General features: G+C 47.4%; 1 protein-coding gene across 1 annotated transcript in view; it reads left to right on the top strand.

The window, feature by feature from the left end:
• The window catches only part of KDM1A (lysine demethylase 1A), a 113,588-nt gene that overhangs the window by 73,032 nt on the left and 17,433 nt on the right, over positions 1–23,123 (top strand). Inside the window, exon 14 of the mRNA XM_034754260.1 lies at positions 19,866–19,980. Within this exon, the coding sequence (XP_034610151.1) occupies positions 19,866–19,980 (115 nt within the window). The remainder of the gene's footprint in view (positions 1–19,865; positions 19,981–23,123) is intronic.

The following is a 23,123-nucleotide window of genomic DNA, read 5'->3' as shown; positions in this document are numbered from 1 at the left end:
TATTGGTGACCCCTTTCACACAGCAAGTCTCTGAGTAGGACCCTGCCTCACTTTCTCCTGAAAGTTCACTGAGATGGGGCCAAAATCATTCTCATAGCACCTTACTGACCCCAGCAGTTCTAAATCATAGAATATCAGGATTGGACGGGACCTCAGGAGCACCCCCTGCTCAATCCCCAACTAAATCATCCCAGCCAGGGCTTTGTCAAGCCTGACATTAAAAATCTCTAAGGAAGGAGATTGCACCACCTCCCTAGGTAACCCATTCCAGTGTGTCACCACTGTCATAGTGAAAAAGTTTTTCTTAACATTCAACCTAAACCTCCCCCACTGCAACTTGAGACCATTACTCCTTGTTCTGTCATCTGCTACCATTGAGAACAGTCTAGATCCATCCTCTTTGGAACCCCCTTTAAGGTAGCTGAAAGCAGCTATCAAATCCCCCCTCATTCTTCTCTTCTGCAACTAAACAATCCCAGTTCCCTCAGCCTCTCCTCATAAGTCGTATGCTCTAGCCCCTTTAATCATTTTTGTTGCCCTCTGCTGGACTCTTTCCAATTTTTCCACATCCTTCTTGGAGTGTGGGGCCCAAAACTGGACACACTACTCCAGATGAGGCCTCACCAATGTTGAATAGAGGGGAATGATTATGTCTCTCGATCTGCTGGCAATGTCTCTACTTATACAGCCCAAAATGTTGTTAGCTTTCTTGGCAACAAGGGCACACTGTTGACTCATATCCAGCTTCTCGTCCACTGTAACCCCTAGGTCCTTTTCTGCAGAACTGCTGCCTAGCCATTCAGTCCCTAGTCTGTAGCAGTGCATGGGATTCTTCCGTCCTAAATGCAGGACTCTGCACTTGTCCTTATTGAACCTCATCAGATTTCTGTTGGCCCAATCCTCTAATTTGTCTAGGTCCCTCTCTATCCTATCCCTACTCTCCAGCGTATCTACCACTCCTCCCAGTTTAGTGTCATCTGCAAACTTGCTGAGGGTGCAGTCCACGCCATTCTCCAGATCATTAATGAAGATATTGAACAAAACCAGCCCCAGGACCGACCCTTGGGGCACTCCGCTTGATACCGGCTGCCAACTGGACATGGAGCCATTGATCACTATCCATTGAGCCCGATGATCTAGCCAGCTTTCTATCCACCTGTGACGCGGTTGGGACTCACCACTGCGTGAGTGCCTCCCGCTGGCATGTCTGGGAATTAACTCTCTCCTCTGTGGGGCATCCTCTGCCAGTGGTGTCCCGTCCATAGTCTGCTCCCCTGTTGGTGTCCGGACCCGCATTGCTCCCTGCTCGGCGGCGTCCTCTTCAGGACACTGCCCTGGTCTCACCCCCTTCCGGGGGTCTGATGTTATCAGCAGTCCTCTGTCTGCACCTGTTCTAGTGGCCAGCTGCAGCCTCAAAATCTAGCCCCTTTGTCACAGGGGCCAGCCACAGCCTGTATCAGGCCACGCTCCTCCTCAGCCAGGTATAGTACAAGGGGGAAGGGGGGGACCTAGGCCCACCCACGACTCTGGGTCCTGACCCAGGGACGCCCTAGCGGCAGCCTCCCTGCCCTCCTTCTCTCCCTTGTCAGACTTTTGTCCCTGGGCTGCTTCCCCTTTGGCCCTGTGCACCCTCTTGGCCCTTTGTAGCAAGGCCTGCAGCCTGGGGTTTTCCTTGGCTGAGCTCCCCAGCTCCTTCTGCTCTGTCCAAGGTGCTATCTTTCAGCCCAGGAGCCAGTCCTCCTCCCTTGGCAATCAGGGAGAGACTGCCTTTCCTCCTGCTAGGCAGCCTTTATATAGGGCCTAACTCGGCCCTGATTGGCTCCTAACAGGCCTCTGATTGGCTGCCGGCCTGCATAACCTCAAAGGCCTGTTCCAGCCTTTTTCTCAGGGGGTGGGGCACTACCACACCACCTTATAGTCCATTCATCCAGCCCATACTTCTTTAACTTGCTGACAAGAATACTGTGGGAGACCGTATCAAAAGCTTTGCTAAAGTCAAGGAATAAGACATGCACTGCTTTCCCCTCATCCACAGACCCAGTCTTCTCGTCATAGAAGGCAATTAGATTAGTCAGGCATGACTTGCCCTTGGTGAATCCATGCTGACTATTCCTGATCACTTTCCTCTTCTCTAAGTGCTTCAGAATTGATTCCTTGAGGACCTGCTTCATGATTTTTCCAGGGACTGAGGTGAGGCTGACGGGCCTGTAGTTCCCCGGATCCTCCTCCTTCCCTTTTTTAAAGTTGGGCACTACATTAGCCTTTTTTCAGTCATCTGGGACCTCTCCCGATCACCATGAGTTTTCAAAGATAATGGCCAATGGCTCTGCACTCACATTCCCCACCTCCTTTAGCACCCTCGGATGCAGCACATCCAGCCCCATGGACTTGTGCTTGTCCAGCTTTTCTAAATAGTCCTGAATCACTTCTTTCTCCACAGAGGGCTGGTCACCCCCTCCCCATGCTGTGCTGCCCAGTGCAGCAGTCTGGGAGCTGACCTTGTTTGTGAAGACAGAGGCAAAAAAATCATTGAGTACATTAGCTTTTTCCACATTCTCTGTCACTAGGTTGGCTTCCTCATTCAGTAAGAAGCCCACACTTTCCTTGACTTTCTTCTTGTTGCTAACATACCTGAAGAAACCCTTCTTGTTACTCTTAACATCTCTTGCTAGCTGCAACTCCAAGTGTGATTTGGCCTTCCTGATTTCACTCCTGCATGCCTGAGCAATATTTTTATACTCGTCCCTGGTCATTTGTCCAATCTTCCACTTGTTGTAAGCTTCTTTTTTGTTTAAGATCAGCAAGGATTTCACTGTTAAGCCAAGCTGGTCGCCTGCCATATTTACTATTCTTTCCACACATCTACAAATCGCAGACCTCCTGAAGCTCTCCACCCGAACACTGGTCAGGCTCTGGTCATTCCTGGATCTTCTCACACAGGCCCAAAGGGAGACTCAAGCATCCCAGTCCGAACTCCTTTCACCTCACGGCCTGGTGTTTGGATGGGCATCTAACATAGAACATGCTTGTTCAGCTCCAGTCCAATGGATCCTTAACCAGAGCAGGAAAGAGTCCACCAGAATGTGCTATTGGGCAAAGTGACGCCATTTCTTGGAGTGGGTGCACTGCCATCACCTTTCTCTTGACATGGTGACCATCCCAGTTGTCCTCAATTATCTCCTCACCCTGAAAACATCATAGCTCCCTCCATGTGCACCTGGCAGCACTTAGTGTCCCTCCAGTGGGGGAAGGAAGACACTATCTTAACATACCCAACATTGGCATGCTTTATGAAAGGCTTGGTCAGGAGTTCCCCACCTGCTGTCAAACCCATGCCACAGTGGGATCTTAACCTTGTCCTCTCAGCTGTCACAGGTTCACCCTTGAAACCTATGGCAACCTTTACATGACCCACCTTTCCATGAAAGTTGCATTCCTAGTAGCCATCACTTTGGCCAGGGGAGTCATTGAGCTAGCGGCCATGATGGCAGACCCTCCCTACACAGTTTTGCACAAGGAGAAGGTTTCACTGTGGTTACACTCCAAATTCCTACCCAAGGTTGTGTTCGGATTCCATCTCAACCAATCAATCCACGTACCTGTATTCTTTCTGAAACCACATGCCTCTTCCAACCTACACTCCCTTGACGTCAGACATACCCTGGCATTCTGCCTACAAAGAACTAGGCCCTTTAAAAAGTCTGAGACTTTGGTTCCATGGCAGAAAGATCAAGGAGCCAAGCCATATCCTCACAAAGGATCTCTAAGTGGATCTCAGGCTGCATACTTAATGCTACAAGATATCAGTCCTCCCACAGCTCACTCTACTTGGGCACAGGCCGCTTCCATGGTTGTGTTATTGGCCATACCATTGCAGGACATTTTGCGAATTGTCCACTCATTTACAGCACACAACGCCCAAGCAGCCATACCATGGATGCAGCAGTGGGATGGGCCATCTTGCAAATTGCTCTGCCATCAGCCTCTTCACACCCACCACTACACTGAAACTAGTGCCCTATCACGGACTGTGAAATCTGGTCTTGTGTGTTTTTATCCTATATAGATTTCCCTTGGGAGACCAGAATTTCTCAATTTGGGTTCCTGACCCAAAGGGAAGCTGCAGGGGAGTCATGGTATTGCCACCCTTACTTCTGCACTGCCTTCCGATCTGGGCAGCTGGAGAGAGGTGGCTGTTGGCCTGGTGCCCAGCCCTGAAGGCAGCACCCCAACAGCAGCAGCACAGAAGTAAGCATGGCAATACCATACCATGCCATTCTTACTTCTGCACTGCTGCTGGCGGCAGCTCTGTCTTCAGAGCTGGGCTCCCTGTCAGCAGCCACTGCTCTCCAGCTGCCCAGCTCTGAAGGCAGCGCCACCACCAGCAGCAGTGCAGAAGTAAGGGTAGCAGTACCACAACCCCCTTTAAAATAACCTTGCAACACTCCCCCTCCACCTTTTTGGATCAGGATCCTTACAATTACAACACCGGGAAATTTCAGATTTAAATAGCTGAAATCAAGAAATTTATAATTTTTTAAATCCTATGACCATGAAATTGACCAAAATGGACCGTGAATTTGGTACGGTCCTACTGATCACTGCTTGCAAGGTGTCCATGTGGAACCATCACTCAAAGAAGAAAAGGTTACTTACTGTAGCTGGAGGTTCTTTGAGATGTGTGGTTCCTATCTGTATTCCACTACCCATTCTCCTTCCCCTCTGCTTCAGACTTGGTTACATTGCAATAAGAGGGGAACTAGAGTGGCATTGACGCACACTGCTCCTTATACACTGCTACCTTGATATAACACGACCCGATATAACACGAATTTGGATATAATGCGGTAAAGCAGTGCTCGGGGGGGGGGAGGGCTGTGCACTCCGGTGGATTAAAGCAAGTTCAATATAACGTGGTTTCACCTATAACGCAGTAAGATTTTTTGGCTCCCGAGGACAACGTTATATCGAGGTAGAGGTGTACCCTCGGTTGGAAGCACAAGGAAAGACACTATGCATGTGCTGGACAACGGACACTGTGTGTGGAGGAAACTACCCAGACTCAGGCACGTAGTGCACGTGTGCGCCCACATTTGAAATACAGATAGGGACCACACATCTTGAAGAACTTCCAGTTACAGTAAATAACCTCCTCTTTTAGGTGGAGATTTTTCAAATGTACCTAACTGATTTGGGAGCATATATTCAATTGGCATGTTCTACATAGGCCACTTAACAGTGAGTTTCAACTGGTGAGGTAAGATGAAAGTCTCTGTATCTCATTGCAGTGAAGATTACTCCTGGGAAAATTCTGCACCAAAAAATTAAATTATGCTCACATTTTAAAATTCTGCATATTTGTCAAAACACAATATAATCACTTTAGTGGATTATATTTCACAATTAGTATGTCACTTTATAAAAGTGGGCCCCGTGAAGTTAAGTTGGTCAGGCTTCGGCTTCAGCCCTGTGTGGTGGGGCTTGGGGCCCTGGGCTTCTGCCCACACGGTGGGGCTTCGACTTTGCACCCTGGACTCCAGCAAGTCTAATGCCAGCCCTGCTTGGCAGACTCCCTGAAACCTGTTCACAGCCCCCCATAAGGGTTTCTTTAACTCTCTACTCCTGGGGGATCTTTTTTGTTATCTATATTGCTGACATACTAATGTGGTTTATATATCACAATATAATCACTTTAGTGGATGGCTTTGCACAAATGGGGTTCCCTAACTGTGGAGGGGCGATAGATGAGACGCACATTCCTATTCTGGCACCACCCCACCTAGGATCGGAGTACATTAATTGGAAGGGGTATTTCTCTATGGTTCTCCAGGCACTTGTGGATCACCGTGGGCGTTTCATTGACATTAACACAGGCTGGCCTGGAAAGGTGTATGACGCACGCATCTTTCGGAACACTTGGCTGTTCAGGAAGATGCAGGCCGGGACTTTTTTCCCAGAGCGGAAGATCACGGTAGAGGAAGTCGAAATGCCCATTGTGATCCTTGGAGATCCTGCTTACCCGTTAATGCCGTGGCTCATGAAACCCTACACAGGGAACCTTGACAGCAGCAAGGAATGGTTCAACTACAGGCTGAGCCGGTGCCGAATGACTGTGGAATGTGCCTTTGGCTGTTTAAAGGGCGGCTGGCGATCTCTGTATGGGAAGCTGGACTGGGCCTAAAACAGCATCCCCGCGGTTATATCCACGTGCTGTGCCCTCCATAATATTTGTGAAGGGAAGGATGAAAGCTTCACTCAGGCATGGACCTCCGAGGTTCAACACCTGGAGGCTGAATTTGCACAGCCAGAGAGCAGGGCTGTTACATCGGCCCAGCGCGAGGCTGCAAGGATTAGGGATGCCTTGAGGGAGCCTTGAGACTGAAAACCAGCAGTGATATCTGGTGCCCTGCACAGGAGTGAAGTGCAGTAGTTCCAATCTTTAGGAATCAGTGTTTGCTAAGCAGACAAGCAGACTTGCAGTGCCTGTTTATTTCCTGGGCTAAGAGTCTTTTACTTTATGCAATATTAAAGAATGTTTTCAAAGCCAAAAAATCCATTTATTGAAAAGAAACAAGGGGGTGGAGTGGGGAACGGTACAATCACAGATTCGCGTATGTCCTGTCTGGAGTGCTGTGCAGTTAGTGCTGCACTTCAAAAAGCAACAGAGGGTCCTGTGGCACCTTTGAGACTAACAGAAGTATTGGGAGCATAAGCTTTTGTGGGTAAGAACCTCACTTCTCCAGAGGCAGGTATAAATCAGTATGGAGATAACGAGGTTATCTCCATACTGATTTATACCTGCCTCTGGAGATTTCCATTACTTGCATCTGAAGAAGTGAGGTTCTTACCCACGAAAGCTTATGCTCCCAATACTTCTGTTAGTCTCAAAGGTGCCACAGGACCCTCTGTTGCTTTTTACAGATTCAGACTAACATGGCTACCCCGCTGATGCTGCACTTCAGGATAGCTCTACTGCATGGTGATGGGGATTGAGTGCAGAGGGTAAGGGTCGTGGTTTTCAGGGCTGGGTGGTGAAGATATTGGTGTTGGAGGCAGCGGGTGGGGTGAAGAACACGGAAGTTGGGGAAAGTGGGTTGGAGGTGACAGTGGGGCACAATGGAAAGAGTTTTGGGACAAGGGCGGTGGGGGGTGGCGTTTGCGGTACTGGTCCTCTTTCTGCATGGCTATGAGCTCCTGGATAGCGTCTGCTTGGCACTCCAGGATGCTTATGAGCCGATCCGTGCTTTGCTGCCGGTGCTCCATGCTTTGCCGCCGGTGCGCTGAGTTTTCCTGGCGGATCCTGCTTTCTCTCTCCCTCCAGTTCTGTGCTTTCTCATTCTCTTTAATAGATTGCCGCATCCCTTCTTGCAGCATGTCTTCTTTGCTTTTTCGCGGTCTCTTCCTGAGTCTTTGCAGTCTCTGAGCAGGCAATAAGAGGGACGGCTGAGGTCTCAAGGTTGATGCTGCTGTATAGGCAAAATGCAACATTTAAAAGAGGCAGCATTATTTATACCAGACAGAGTAATGATTTCCCCCGCACTTAAGGAGTAGAAAACACACAGGGTCTACACAATTGCATAATTTTCCCGTCCGAAACAGAGCGCACACATCCCACGGGAGCCTCAAAATGGTGAGTAAGGGGGACTGATTGTTTCAGGGCTGCACTGTCCTCTGGCTGCCAGGCAACTCTCCAAGACCACATTCTACAGGCCACTATCCTCTGATCCCACTGAGGAATACCAAAAGAAACCACCATCTGCTCAAGAAATTCCCAGCTACAGTATGGGAACAAATCTACATGGACACACCCCCAGAACCCCAACCAGGGGTATTCTGTCTACTACCCAAGATCCATAAACCTGGAAACCCTGGACGCCCCATCATCTCAGGCATTGGCAGGATCTTACAGCAGGATTATCTGGCTATTTGGACTCTCTCCTCAGACCCTATGCTACCAGCACTCCCAGCTATCTTCTAGACACCACCGACTTCCTGAGGAAACTACAATGCATTGGTGTTCTTCCTGAAAACACCATCCTGGCCACCATGGATGTAGAAGCACTTTATACCAATATTCCACATGAGGATGGACTACAAGCTCTCAGGAACAGTATCCCTGATGAGGCCACAGCAAGCCTGGTGGCTGAGCTTTGTGACTTTGTGCTCACCCACAACCACTTCAGATTTGGGGACAACTTATACCTTCAAGTCAGTGGCACTGCTATGGGTACCCGCATGGCCCCACAGTATGCCAACATTTTTATGGCTGACTTAGAACAACGCTTCCTCAGCTTTCGTCCCCTAGTGCCCCTCCTCTACTTGCGCTACATTGATGACATCTTCGTCATATGGACCCATGGAAAGGAGGCCCTTGAAGAATTCCACCTGGACTTGAACAATTTCCACCCCACCATCAACCTCAGCCTGGACCAGTCCACACAAGAGATCCACTTCCTGGACATAACAGTACAAATAAGTGATGGTCACATAAACACCACCCTATACCGGAAACCTACTGACCGCTATACGTACCTACATGCCTCCAGCTTTCATCCAAGACACATCACACAATGCATTGTCTACAGCCAAGCCCTAAGATACAACCGAATTTGCTCCAACCCCTCGGACAGAGACAAACACCTACAAGATCTTTATCAAGCATTCGTAAAACTACAATACCCACCTGGGGAAGTGAGGAAACAGATTGACAGAGCAAGACGGGTACCCAGAAATCACCTACTTTTAAAAGTCACTATCATTGAACAAAAAAACTTCAGAAACAGACTTCAAAGAGAAACAGCAGAACTAAAATTCATTTGCAAATTCAACACCATTAATCTGGGCTTGAATAGGGACTGGGAGTGGCTGGCTCATTACAGAAGCAGCTTTTCCTCTCCTGGAATTGACACCTCCTCATCTATTATTGGGAGTGGACTACATCCACCCTGATTGAATTGGCCCTGTCAACACTGGTTCTCCACTTGCGAAGTAACTCCCTGCTCTCCATGTGTCAGTATATAATGCCTGCATCTGTAACTTTCTCTCTATGCAGCCGAAGAAGTGAGGTTTTTACTCACGAAAGCTTATGCCCAAATAAATCTGTTAGTCTTTAAGGTGCCACCAGACTCCTTGTTGTTTTTGTAGATACAGATTAACACGGCTACCCCCTGATACTGTCCTCTGGGTTTCTGTGCCTTGGGGAGAGCCAACAGCTTCAGGGGGCAGCTACACTGAACACTGTCCCAACACTTTCCACAGGAGTTCATCCTGGACGATATCTCGCTGCTGAGGGTGACCTGGGAAGCAAGGGAGGGTCTTCTACTGCAATGCAGCTTCCGCCCTGGCCCATATGCAGCTTGCCTGTGTGCAGCCAATGGTCCCCCCGCACCTCGCGGCACAGTGGCGCGAACACGTTAGCCTGGCTGGGACAAGGACCACGGTGGCTCTCCCAATAAACCTGCGCAAGCGCGTTGCACACGTTCTGGATGAGACATTCTAGGAGATTACCGAGGCCGATTACCGCAATGTGATAAACCACATCAATGCACTATTCCACATCTAGGCATGCATGCCTAACCCTCCTCTCCCAAAGAGCCCGCACTGAAAAAATTCCTTCCCGAAAAAAAAAAAACGCTTACCGGGAACCTGCTCTTCTGTTTGTCCTCCACCAAGTACCGGCCACTGCGACTGGCTACTTTCCTCCTAGCTCGAGAAGAGCTCTTATGCTGCATGGCTACAGGGATTCAGGGGTGTCTCCATCCGGCCCACCACCATCACTCCTGTTTTCCCCCTCCCCACCGGCTCTGAAGTGTCCATGGTGGTGCTCGGAGTGGAGGTGGGGTTAACCCCAAGTATCGCATCCAGCTCTTTGTAGAATCGGCAGGTTGCGGGGGAGCACCCGAGCAGCCGTTCGCGTCGCGGGCTTTTTGGTAGGCACTTTGCAGCTCCTTCACTTTAATCCTGCACTGCAGGGCGTCCCGGTCATGGCCCCTTTCCATCATGTCCTTTGATACCTTCCCGAAGGTATCGTAATTCCTACGGCTGGAGCGCAGCTGGGACTCTACAGCTTCCTCCCCCCAAACACTGATGAGGTCCAGCAACTCGCCATTGCTCCATGCTGGGGCTTGCTTGGCGCGTGGAGGCATGGTCACCTGGAAAGATTCGCTGATAGCACTCCACACCACGCTGGGCTGAGAAAACAGGAAGGGGATTTTTAAAATTCCCGGGGAATATAAAGAGTGGGTCACATGGTCAGTTACCTGAGGCCAGGGCGGTAGAGTTTGAACTGATGACCAGAGTGGCTAGAACAGGCATTGTGGGATACTGCCGAATAATTCTGGAGGCCATTCACAGCTCATTGGGCGGCCACACTGGTGCTGCAGCGCTGTAGTGGCAGTATAATACTCGCTATTTCTCTCGGGGACGTGCTGAGTACATGCAGCTCTGCAACCATGGAGATACAGTGCTGCAAATGCCTTGCCAGTGTGGACGGGGAGTGAGTTACAGCGCTGGGAGCGGCTTTACAGCGCTGTAACTCGCAAGTGTAGCCAAGGCTCTAATTAGGAGTCTTTTGCCCTCTCTGCTATTGTGGAATTGTTCGCTACTGTATGCTTGCTCCCTGTCTTGTTTTAAATGTCTCAGGTTCTATTCTACAACCTAATTGATCTCCCTAAATCTAGATGTTTGTTGAGTCCAGAACTTTGTGCAATTTTTGAGGCAGTCATGCCAGAGCGGTACACAGAGAGAGTTTTACATCCCTATCCTGCAGCCCCACTCATATAGCCCTGTTTTTTTTTTGTTTTGTTTTTGTTTTTTTTTTTTTTCCTGTTATGTACCATTGGAGAGACATATTTACTTTGCTATATCTCTGCCCCAGGTCTCTGTCAGAATTTACTACTTCCCTCGAGTGTGTGTGTTTCAAATACGTTTTCCCTAAATGTATTTATCTGCATTTTTCAAAGCTGCATATTTTTTAATTTTCTGTCCATATTTCAAACCTCTCTCTAGGTCGTTTTGCATTATTTGTCCTCATTGGTGTTTGCATTTACTCCCAGTTTAATATCAGCTGTGAATTTAATTACTATATTGTTGACTTCCTCTTCTAGACTATCATGGAAGATAATCTAGTGTTCAATACTGCCTTCATCCAATCTCTAATTCACTATTTTTCTATGCTTTTGTTGTCTTTCCAGCCAATATCAGTCAACATTGTTGGATGCAAGACTATGAAAATCAATTTTAAGAGCTGTCTTTCAAAGGATAACATTAAATTAAATACCTTACTAAAATTCAAATATAATAACTGCTTTCCTTTAATCTGCTAATTTAGTAATTATTTGGCAAGATCTATTCTGAACAAAATCTCACAGTGCTGTTTATTCTCTAAATATTTAGGCCTAGTGATTTGGGGTACCTCAATTTTTGGGCAAAAATATTAAGATGCCTTAGAGGAGCCTGATTCTTCAGACAACACTGACCAGCCATCCTCTGAAGTCATATTGGAGTGACACTTATGCCCATTGGACCACCTCCCCCCTTTAAGGGATTGCCTTCCTGTTATCCAGCAGGCTTGGAAACTGACCTCCATGGAAAAGTGGGTCATGGAGGTCATAACATCTGACTATACTATCCATTTTACATCATGCCCTCTCACCCCCACCTCCTTCCCCATCCCTCTTCAGGATCTGTCTCACAAGCTTGTGTTGAGACAGCAGCTAGAAGCAATAGAACTGATCCCTTCCCCCAACAAGGCAAGAGGTCAAAGTATTTCCTGGTGCCAAAGAAGGAGGGAGGCCAATCTTAGATCTAAAACACTTAAAGCACGTGAAGCCTCAGAAGTTCAGGATGGTGACTCTGGCAACTATAATTCTCTTATTGGAGGAGGGGATTGGTTTTCAGCCCTGACCTACAAGATGCCTATTTTCATATATCGATTAAACCCATCACACAAGAAATACCTACACTTCATCATAGGCCAAGATAATTTCCAATACCTTCTTAGTTGCCCTCACTTCTTCTTGTAGAGTTGGATAAATTGGGGCCTTAATGGCAGACCTCTCATCCCCCCCTTTATAGTATTCTTCAAGAATAAAGTCTCCTTACACCCACATCCTAAATTCTTAAAGAAAGTTCTGTAGGATTTCCACCTTAATCAATCCATCCATCTACCAGTATATCTTCTGAAACCTCATAATTCTCAGCAGGAATCCTATTTCCATACCCTGGTTGTTAGAAGATCTTTGGCCTTCTATTTAGCTAGGACCAGGCAATTTTGAAGATCGCCTAGGCTCTTCATCTCCATCATAGATAGAGGCCGGGGATTCTCTATCTCTACTTAGAGACTGTCAAAATGGATATCTGGTTGAATTGTCACTTGTTATGAGACCGCAGGTGCTCAACCCCCGCATGCGGTGATAGCACATTTGGCCAGATCTCAGGCAACATATTACGGCATTACTGAAGAATGTAACAATTTCTGAAATATGTAGGGCCGCTTCCTGTGTTTCAATAAATATCTTTACCCAACTTATGCCCTTATCCAGGCTGCCAGATCCGATGCGACACTCTGTTCTGCAGTATTATCTTTAGTTCTGGACTTTGTTCTGAAGCTCCCTCTTCCTTCTGTCAGAATACTGCTTGGAAGTCCTCTGAGGTGGAGCACCCATAGGTTGCTACTAGAAGAAGAAGAGGTTTCTTACCTTGTGCTCTATCTGTGGTTCTTTGAGATGTGTGTCCTTATGGGTGCTCCACTCCCATCTTCCTTCCCCTCCACTTTAGAGCGTTTCCTAAGGGATGTTGGGGTAGAGAAGGAACTGAGGGTGGTTTACCCACGCACTCCTGTATAAAACCTCAGTGTCTGACAGAAGATGCTTAGGTTGCATATATGGGGCGAACAGATGCTGCTACCTGAAAATGTCTGATCAAGGCATGAGAGGCACATGCACGCCTGAAGTGGAGCACTCACAGGAAGAAAAGCAGTTACTGTACAAGGTGAATAACCTCTTCTTCAGGGGAAGTTCTATGGCCTGTGTTATACAGTAGGTCAGTCTAGATTTTCCCAAAGGGACCTTCTGGCTTTGTAATCTATAAATTAAAACAAAATTGAAACACTGCTTTAAAAGGACACAGTTCTGTGGAGGGCAGCACACAACAAATGAGCAGGAGGCTCCAAGTCACTCTGCCTCTTCTTGTTCTTCTCTCTTCTAGTGTTTAGGGGTTCAAACTTATCAGGTGTGTTAGCTCGAAAAAGCTGGGCTCCCAAGTGCAATTGTTCTCACTGCTCTGAACTTGGCCCAGGGAGGGAATGGCATCTGGGAGCATGGCTGTGGGGGTACAGTGAGGAACATACGCTGGAGATCCCACTTCTTCGCGTGCTTGCTCATGTTGATTCCATGGTAGGTGTGCGCGTGCCCACGTGCAGAGTCATCAGATTTTTTTGCCTTAGCAGTATCCGTAGGGCCAGCTCTGGCACCGTCTGGAGTCCCGCACTCATGTACCGGTATGCGAGGCGCCGCCGGCCTTATGCCTTGTCAGTTCCTTCTTACTGCTTGTGACGGTTGTCAGAGCACCTTTCCTCTTGTATCTGCAAGTGTGATAGTGTTTTTTTCTTCATTACTCACTGTTCTCTTGTACATAGTTTATTTTAGTTAATAAGTAGTGTTAGAGTCGCAAAGAAATTAGACCTTTTGGGGAGAAAGGTTTACTCAACAGCCAGTATCCAGCTCCAGGTGTCAAACCATCAGGCCCTGTTGGGGAGATACAATTTTAATTTGTGGGACTCCCTCTATAAGTTCAAGGACTCCCTTCCACAGGACCTCAGTCTGCAGTATGCATCCATTCTGGAGAAGGGCAAGGCAGTGGCTAGAGGCTCTCTCCAGGTGGCATGGATTGCGGCTGACTCATCAGCCAGAGCTGTAGCCTCTGCTGTGGTCATGAAGCGCAGTTCGTGGCTGCAATCCTTGGAGCTCTCCCAGGAGATGCAGTTGTCCGTTCAGGACCTCCCATTCAAAGGGAATGCTCTCTTCTCAGGGCAAACTGATGCTAGGCTGCACTGTCTGAAGGACTCTCGGGCTAAGTTACGTTCACTGGGCCTTTACACGCCACAAACCGTTAGGAATCAGTACCGGCTACCTCCACCGCCCAGATCTTTGGGGCCACTGCGACAAGGCACCAATAAGAGAAAGGAATGGGATAAAGGGTTTAAACACAGTTGTCGTGCTTCATCTTCCTCGCCTGCTCATTCTGGTTCTGCATGACACCCAGGGGGACCACGGCAGGCATTTTGATGGTGCGCTTGAGAACAGTGCCCCACTCGAACTTCAGAATCACTCCCCCACACCCACCCCCAGTTTGTTTTTGAACAGGTTGTGTCCCTTCCTGGCTGCGTGGACCTGATTGACATCAGATTGTTAGGTGCTCAACACAATAGCATCGGGCTATACTGGGCACTTCTCCGCCATCCCTCCTCCACCCCCTTCCCCATCCCTCTTCAGGGACCCTTCTCATGAAGAACTACTTGTTCAGGAAGTGGAAACCCTCCTATGGCTAGGGGCAGTAGAGGAGGTCCCTCAAGACATGAGGGGGAAAAAGGTTCTGTTCCTGATGTTTCCTAATCCCGAAGGCCAAACTGGGCCTCAGACCCATTCTAGACCTGCATCGCCTCAACGAATATCTCAAGAAGTTGAAGTTTCGCATGGTCTCCCTGGCCTCCATCATCCTCTCCCTGGATCCAGGAGATTGGTATGCTGTCCTCAACTTAAAGGATGCTTATTTTTCATATCTCCATTTTCCATGAACACAGAAGGTTTCTCCCTTTTATGGTGGGCCAACACCATTTCCAGTTATAGTGCTGCCCTTTGGCCTCTCATCCACCCCATGGGTTTTCACAAAGTGCATGGTAACAGTGGCTGCTTACCTGAGATGTCAAGGAGTACAGATTTACCTGTATTTCGATGACTGGCTCGTCCAGGGAAGGTAACAGGCCTAGGTGCAAAGAAGCCTCGATCTGGTGCACTCCACCTGTCAGGATCTGGGCCTGCTTATAAACTAGCAGAAATCAACTCTGACAGAGTTAGCAGATAGAGTTCATAGGATTGATCCTCAACTCTACACAGGCCAGAGCCTTTCTGACAGAGGCCCATTCCCAGACCATGTCAAGCTTGATCTCCCACATGAAACCACCCTCTCATGACTGCCCACGTGTGCCTCAAGCTGTTGGGCAATATGGCAACTTATACGTATTGGTCCAGCATGTGCAGCTCCATCTCAGACCCCTATAGGCATGTCTGGTGTTGGTCTACCTTCCCAACATACACTAGCTCGGGTGATCATGGTACCGGTTGTCCCTGGATGGACCCCAGCTCGGTATTGGAAGGAGTTCCCTTCGGTGATTTTGGTCTCCGATGCTTCAGACCTGGTTTGGGGAGCTCGCCTCTGCACGCAAGGTCGCTGGTCGCAGGAGGATAGCTCTCTACACATAAACATCAGGGAGCTCAAGGCGATACTCTTGGCCTGTCATGCATTCCTCCTCCACCTGATGGGCAAGGTGGTTCAAATCCTAAACAGACAATACCTCAGCAATGTTCTATATCAACAAGTAAGGCAGAGCTCGCTCATCAGCCCTTTGCCAAGAGGCTCTCTGGTTATGGGGCTTCTGTGTGCAGCATGCCATTCATCTGGTGGCCTTGCACCTCCCAGGGACCAGGAATATGCTAGCAGATTACCTCACCAGGACCTTCTCGTCACGCTGGCCACTTCCGGGTAAAGTGACCTCTCACAGTGAGATCTTCCAGAGGTCGGGGAATTCCCCAGGTGGACCTGTTCGTGTCTAGACAGAACAGGAAGTGCCACAACTTCTACTCAATTCATGGGCTCAACAGAGGCTCCCTTTCCAATGCATTCTTACTCCCGTGGTCAGGGGCACTACCGTATGCCTTCCCACCAGTACTGCTGGTTCAGAATCCTTGTGAAGATCAAGTGGGACAAGACGAAGGTAATCCTGCCAGCCCTGGTTTGGGAAGCTGTTGGCGCACTCGGTAGTGGAACCTACAGAACTATCACTCTGGCCGGACTTATTCTCCCAGAACCAGGGCCGACTGCTGTACCTTAACCTCGCAATCCTGCACCTGACGGTATGGCTGCTGCATGGCTAAATGCAGAAGAGCAAGCATGCCCAGTACAAGTTTAGCAGGTCCTGATGGGTAGCAGAAAACCCTCCACCAAGGCAACCTACCTAGCCAAAAGTAACAGAGTCTTGTGGCACCTTATAGACTAACAAATGTATTCGAGCATAAGCTTTCATGGGTGAATACCCACTTCATCAGGGACATCTGGGGGCGATCTGGATAGTAATCCCCTCTGTATCCCCTGTCGGCTGTCCTGACTGCTGCTGCTGATACACTACCTCCGAATGGCCTTATTCAAAAAAGCAAAGGGCAGACCAGCAAGAGACACTGTGAAGTTAATCATCATAATGCCTCCCCCGCCCCCCATGTAGGCAAGCCCTAAGAGAGGTTTTCGCCAAATCCTCAAGTTACTGTCCTTGCCCCAGTCTACTTACCTAGACAATGTACTCCTGATATGACCACAACTTCCCTTACTCCTCCTCATCCTCAGAGGAATGTAGTCCTCCCCCGTGCATGCCCCATCATCTCCATGGTTAGTGCACTGGAAGTCTGGAAGGGAGTCCAGGAATTAATCCCTTAGGAATGCCATAAAGTCTTCTAGTTTGCACAGGGAACAGCCTGGCTGATACCTGCCCATGTGCCCTCCTCTTCACTACCCCTATCAACCATTACCTTCTTGGAGTGGGAATCCATATTCAGGAAAAAGCCTGCATCCTCCACAATCTCAAGGGCCAGATCTCCTTCACTAGGGGGCAGATACAACCTTCCTAAACTTCTTGCTTGATTAAGCCCCAACTAATGGAAGGTGAAAATGATCACTCCCCCGAACAGAAACATGCAGGACCACCTCCCATTTTATATTCTTCTCTCGATGAGGCTCACTGCAACTTCAATGGACTTCCAAGACCTCATGAAGACAATACTGGAAATGCTGGATATCCCTATTATACAGGAGACCAGACTAAATGATCACAATAGTGCCTTCTTGCCTTGGAATCTATGAATCTATAAATCCCACTGGAGCTCATCCAGGAGAAGCAGCATAATCTTCTCAACATCCTCCAGACTGAGACTCCAGGGAAACTGGTGATATCCACAAATCAGAGTAACAGCCGTGTTAGTCTGTATCCGCAAAAAGAAGAACAGGAGTACTTGTGGCACCTTAGAGACTAACAAATTTATTAGAGCATAAGCTTTCGTGGACTACAGCCCACGTCTTCGGATGCATATAGAATGGAACATATAATGAGGAGATATATATACACACATACAGAGAGCATAAACAGGTGGGAGTTGTCTTACCAACTCTGAGAGGCCAATTAATTAAGAGAAAAAAAACTTTTGAAGTGATAATCAAGCTAGCCGAGTACAGACAGTGTGATAAGAAGTGTGAGAGTACTTACAAGGGGAGATAGAGTCATGACTCTGGGATTTTGAGGGAGTCTCAGGTGCCCATTGGGGACCTCCAGTTTTGAGAGCAATGAGCTATTCAACAGTAGTATGGAGGAAATGCTCTATACATTTAAAGATTCGCAAGTGACCTAGCACTGAAGCCACAGAGCCAAATACCTCACCAAATACTACTCTCAGCAAAGATATTCAAAGCCTCCCAAGGAAGAGAGAGATTTCTGGAACCAATCCTCTCCTGCTTCCCCAGCCACTTCACTGCCTGGGGTGTCAAACAGGCAACAAATTTGATGTCTGCACTGAAGGCCTGACTTGACCATTTCAACCACTTATCTTACTTATAAGATGCCTGGGCTAGGATGACTGGTTGGTTCTCAAGGTTATAAGCCAGGGATATCTCATCTGGTTTCAAGTGGTTCTAACCCCTTTTCTGGGACCCTTCTCATGAGGCACCATTGAAGCAGGAGTTACCTAGAAAAAATTCCTCTGGTCTTATTAGACTTTATTCACTAAGGCTCGGGCAGCCTCTGCTATCTGGATAACATTTTATATTCCTTAGAACATGCAGAAATGTATGTAGACCAGCAGTGTGGAGTTAAGTCCACAGACTTGCCACTTGTTGTTCCCTTGTGCAAGCTTCCAGATTGGAGGATAATTTTGATAGGGCTGTCCTGCAGTCACTCTTCAAGTAGCACGCCTCTTACCCATCTCCAAGCAATTAGGCAACTGTTTGTTAATCACCAAGAATGGACTCTATGGACAATCACTTGGAGAGAATGCTTACCTATCTTACAGTAACTATAGTCTTGTCAGATGTGTTATCCACAAGGAGTCCATGGCTTGCTCTCCTTCCCCACTGATTTGGAGTTCTGCTACTGTAGGATTCTTTATTGGCAAAGGACCTGAGGTGGTGGTTGAAGTTGGCTTTGAGGAACGAGAGGGAAGCCAAGGGACAGGTGCAGCCACAAATGGATTGCTTTTAAAAAAGAATCCAGTATTGATGCACATGAGGAACACGTGCATCGAAAGTTGAAGCTGCAGACAACACATCTCAAACCGCAGTTATTGTAAGGTAAGTAACTATTCGTTCTATTTTACTAGGAATGTAAATAAGAATTCAAGGACTGTGATAGCAAGCATCACACATTTCCTTTTCGTAAGAGAAGTATTAACTACTAATTTACTCCAATCTTTAGTATATCCCTGTATCTTGATGAGTTTTGAAAACTCGTCAGTGGGAGACCAGATTTTTGAGTGTGCTCAAGTTGTCTAACTATTTTCCTTTCCTGCTCTTCTTCCTCCACAGTTATTTTATGGGGCCTTCCTTACTAGCTAATTATAATTCCATTATTTTTTTCTTAAAATGGATTTTAAATAAAAAGTCCAGTAATCTAACCATTTGTCTCCTCTACAGATCCACACTCCTCATCCCACCTGCTTGCTTGTCTTTGAATTTTCACGCAGTTTGTCTTACAACAGAGAACGGGTTTATATGTGTAACTGTAGATGGAAGTTAGACTGATTCTATAGTGTACCTACACCGCTAAACCAGATGACTCTCTAGTTCCAAGCAACCTTCCTAATTTGAATGTTTCACAGACTATGATTAATGTGCTAGATATCCGGATCCTTAAGAGTGCCTACAAGAACGTATAAGCAAGACCATAGCTGGTATGGTAACTTGGGTAGTAATGTTGGGCGTTTATATTCAGTAAGGGGGGAGGGATAGCTCAGTGGTTTGATCATTGGCCTGCTAAACCCAGGGTTGTGAGTTCAGTCCTTGAGGGGGCCATTTAGGGATGGGGCAAAAATCTGTCTGGGGATTGGTCCTGCTTTGAGCAGCGGGTTGGACTAGATGACCTCCTGAGGTCCCTTCCAACCCTGATATTCTATGATTCTACTGAACCAATGCCCCAGCATAGTTAGATGACATTTTATTGAGAAACATGCAAATGAGGCTTACAACCTATTGTGGCTATTAAAGATCCCATGGCACTTTCTGCAAGAGTTCACACTTTTAAATAAAAAGAATTTAACTACCAAATTCTCCCTACATTTTCAGTTAAGGAGCTCTTCCTCACATCTTGTTCTAAACTATTGTGTGGTGGTATGTACTGTTACCTAGTGGGTATTATGAACTCTCTGCCATAGCTTTTTAATCAGGTTGTAAACTACCATGGGATGCTTTTGTATGGAAAGGCAATATATAGATAAGTGGCTTTGTATTCACTGAATTTTAAGAATAGCCTGAGATTTCCCCTCATTAAAAGCTGTACAGAGAATGCTTATGTTCAGTTTTGGATCCTCTTAACTCTTGAGCCCTCTCATTTCTAGGTGGTATTATGTTTTGACCGTGTCTTCTGGGATCCAAGTGTCAATTTGTTCGGTCATGTTGGCAGCACTACTGCCAGCAGAGGAGAACTTTTTCTATTCTGGAATCTCTACAAAGGTAAATGTATTGGGTGTTCAGTTTTATTGTGTCATTTTCTTTTTCACAGTAACAGAACTAGAAAAAGCCATTTGATGATGATCATAATAAAGCTTATAGTGCTTTTCATCAGTAGATTTTAGAAGAAAGTATCAATACCTCCATTTTAAAGATGGACAAACTAAGGCAGAGAGAAGTAGTGACTTGCCAAAAGTCAAACAGGTCAGTGGCAGAGCTGGAAATAGAGTTCAGGTTCTTCTTTGAGTGCTGGTCCCTGTGTGTATTCATAATCTCAATGCGCCTGAGACCAGAAAATTCTAGCAAGTACTGTCTGTAGGTCTATGCCAGCATCCCTGCTCTCCTTGTGGTCTGTGCCAAGGGCATAAGGGGTGAAACAGACTGATGCTTCTTCAGTTCCTCCTTACTGCTGAATTTGAGATAGTAGTTAGTAAGAATCCCCACCCTTCCTCAAGTACTGCAGAAGATTCATCAGGACAGAACATGAGTCATTTCACCCTGCTCAAATGGCCCAAGCAGTTCTAGTTCCCAAGCCTCCCACGTACATCCTGGCCGCTCATCAGCATTCATTCCCCAGTGCGGGACTTAGATTATGCCCAGGCTTTAAGAATTGCTTCTCCTGCCCCTACTCCTTTTCGGCCAGTGATGACCACTAGTGTGCCTCTGCTACCTCAGAGAAGCTCATATCTCTGCTAAGTGCAGTACTGGCTGCTCCTTTCCCAGCTGAACATATCAGGCACAAGAACTCCACCTTTGGAAGCACCTAATGGAACATGCCATGAGGCCCCAGTCAGATCCAGGCCAGGTCCTCTGAATATTGACCTGAGACAGAGGAGAGCACCTCCTAGCTTGATGTCTGACTCAGGAATGGGAATGACTAGAGCGAAGGACCCTTTGGCCGGGCCTTCTCACGAGTAAAAGACGCTCTCATAGGCGTGAAAATAGATTCCCTCCTATATTTAAGAGAAGGGATCCTTAAGTAACTCCACCCAGGTAAGGTGAGTCCTTGCACCCAGGACACAAGGATTTAGGTCTTCCTAAGCCTCGTAGCCGTGATCAGAAGGCGCATAAGAGCACGGCTTCTTCAGTATTGCTTCCTGCATCATCATCGATTATGCTGCCAACTGAGCACAGGGAGCGAAAGATCATGAACCATCACTACCGAAGATGACCACATGGTCGGAGGCTCCTTCATGGGTGATAGTGTCGGCCATGTAAGGAACCACTGATTACCAAGAGTCCCTTTACACTGACTCTGGCAACATGAGGCAACAAGCTACAGCCTTCTAAGGTTTCAATATCCCACACCACTCCTGAGGATATCGCCATCTTCCTGGATCTACAATCTCTCCTATTGTCAGGTACACCCTTCACCAGGTAGAAGTTCATCTCTGATTCCATCCACTAGTTGTGGCTTCCCAACATAGATACCGATTCTACTGCCAATGGAACTGGACTCTCATCATCAAGATTGTCAGATGTGTACCAGTGGAACAATCTCTCTTTCCTCCCCCTCCCCCCCCCACTGAGGTAGATCAGCCTAAATGAGCTCAGGAGTCTCCTCCTACCAGTTTCATCCATTCAAATGGAGACCCCCCCTCCTCAGGACCAGTGGTACCCAAGTCTGTATCTTTAGTGATTAAGATAAAATTTCACATGGTTACCTTGGCATCAATAATACCAGCACTAGAAAGACATGGTTCACAGTTCTCGATATGAAAGATGCATGCTTTCATGTTGATATTCACCCTTCCCACAGAAAGGTGTCTCTGCTTTGTCTCCCACCATCCTTGGGAATCTCTGTGAACGTGGAAAAGTCTTTTGGCTCAAACCTAGACTATAGATTTCATAAGAGCAACCTTAGACTCACTCAGGGCAAAGGCTTCTCTCTCTCTACGGACAGATTCTAAGCCAGAAGCAGGCTGATAAATCAGATTATGAACAACCCATGGACATCGGTCTAGATTTGCCTTTCTCTCTTGGTTCACATGACATCATGTACTTACATAATGCCATTCGCTAGACTCTACAGCCGCTGCCAACAGGGTTGGCTGCACACAGTATATGTCCCAAGCAAATATAGCATGAATACTTTAGTGACAATCCCCATCAAGGTAAGAGTGTCTCTGAGCTGGTGGAAAGCTCGTGCACAAGTGTGCATGGGCATTCATTTCCTGTCCCTCACACCCAACAGGGCAGTAATCACAGGTGCCTCTTTTGATGGAGCCAACTCACATGGATGGTCACACAGCAGATGGTCACACTTGGATGCCCTTGGAAACCAGGATGCACGTAAATCTCCTGGAATTCAGAGCAGTCTGACAAGCATGCCATTAATCTAATCTCATCAATCAGACAATGATAACTGTAATCTACTTTAAAAACCAGGGAGGAGCGAGATCCATTCCCTTGTGTATAGAAGCAGTCAGTTTATGGAACTGGTATATAGAGAAACCACTTCACCCTATCAGAACCATACCTCCCAGGAGCCCAGATTTTGCTGGCAGACAGACTCAGCTAGCACTTTGCCACTGACTATGAGTGGAAGTTATACAGCTCAGTGGTGAACAGCATTTTCTCTCAGTGGGGAACCCTTCCTCAGGACCTGTTCTCATTGCAGGCAAACAGGAAATGCAGCACATACTGTTCCAGGGAAGCTCGGGACCACTTTTTAGAGGTAACGCTCTCCTAGTCCCTTGGACAGACAGTTTGAACTATGCCTTTCCGTCTATCCTCCTGCTTTCTCGAGTACTGCAGAACATTCAACAGGACAGAGCATGAGCTATTCTTGTGCCCAAATGGCCCAGGCAGTTCTGGTTCCCAGGTCTCCTGCATATGTCAGGCAAGCCGTCCATCAGCATTCATCCCTTGATTCAAGAGAAAGGCGAGGGCAGACATCTCAGCCCAGAAGCTCTTCACCTCATGCTTTGTATTTGGTTGGTTGTCAGTTCTTGTGGATTACCTCCTTACCCTCAAGATGACAGGTCTTTCCCTTAGCTCAATACAGGTTCAACTCTCAGTTCTTAAAGGGCTGAATTAGAACTTTCCCATCAGTAATAAGACAACCCCTCAGTTGGACCTTAAGTTAGTATTTAAACCCCTGGCTACCTGTTTGATGCTTCACCTGTCTATGAAGGTTGCTTTCC

The sequence above is a fragment of the Trachemys scripta genome, chromosome 20 (assembly GCF_013100865.1).
Source record: "Trachemys scripta elegans isolate TJP31775 chromosome 20, CAS_Tse_1.0, whole genome shotgun sequence".
NCBI lineage: Eukaryota > Metazoa > Chordata > Testudines > Emydidae > Trachemys > Trachemys scripta.
The sequence above is the reverse complement of the archived record's forward strand: the minus strand, read 5'-3'. Positions and strand labels throughout refer to the sequence as shown.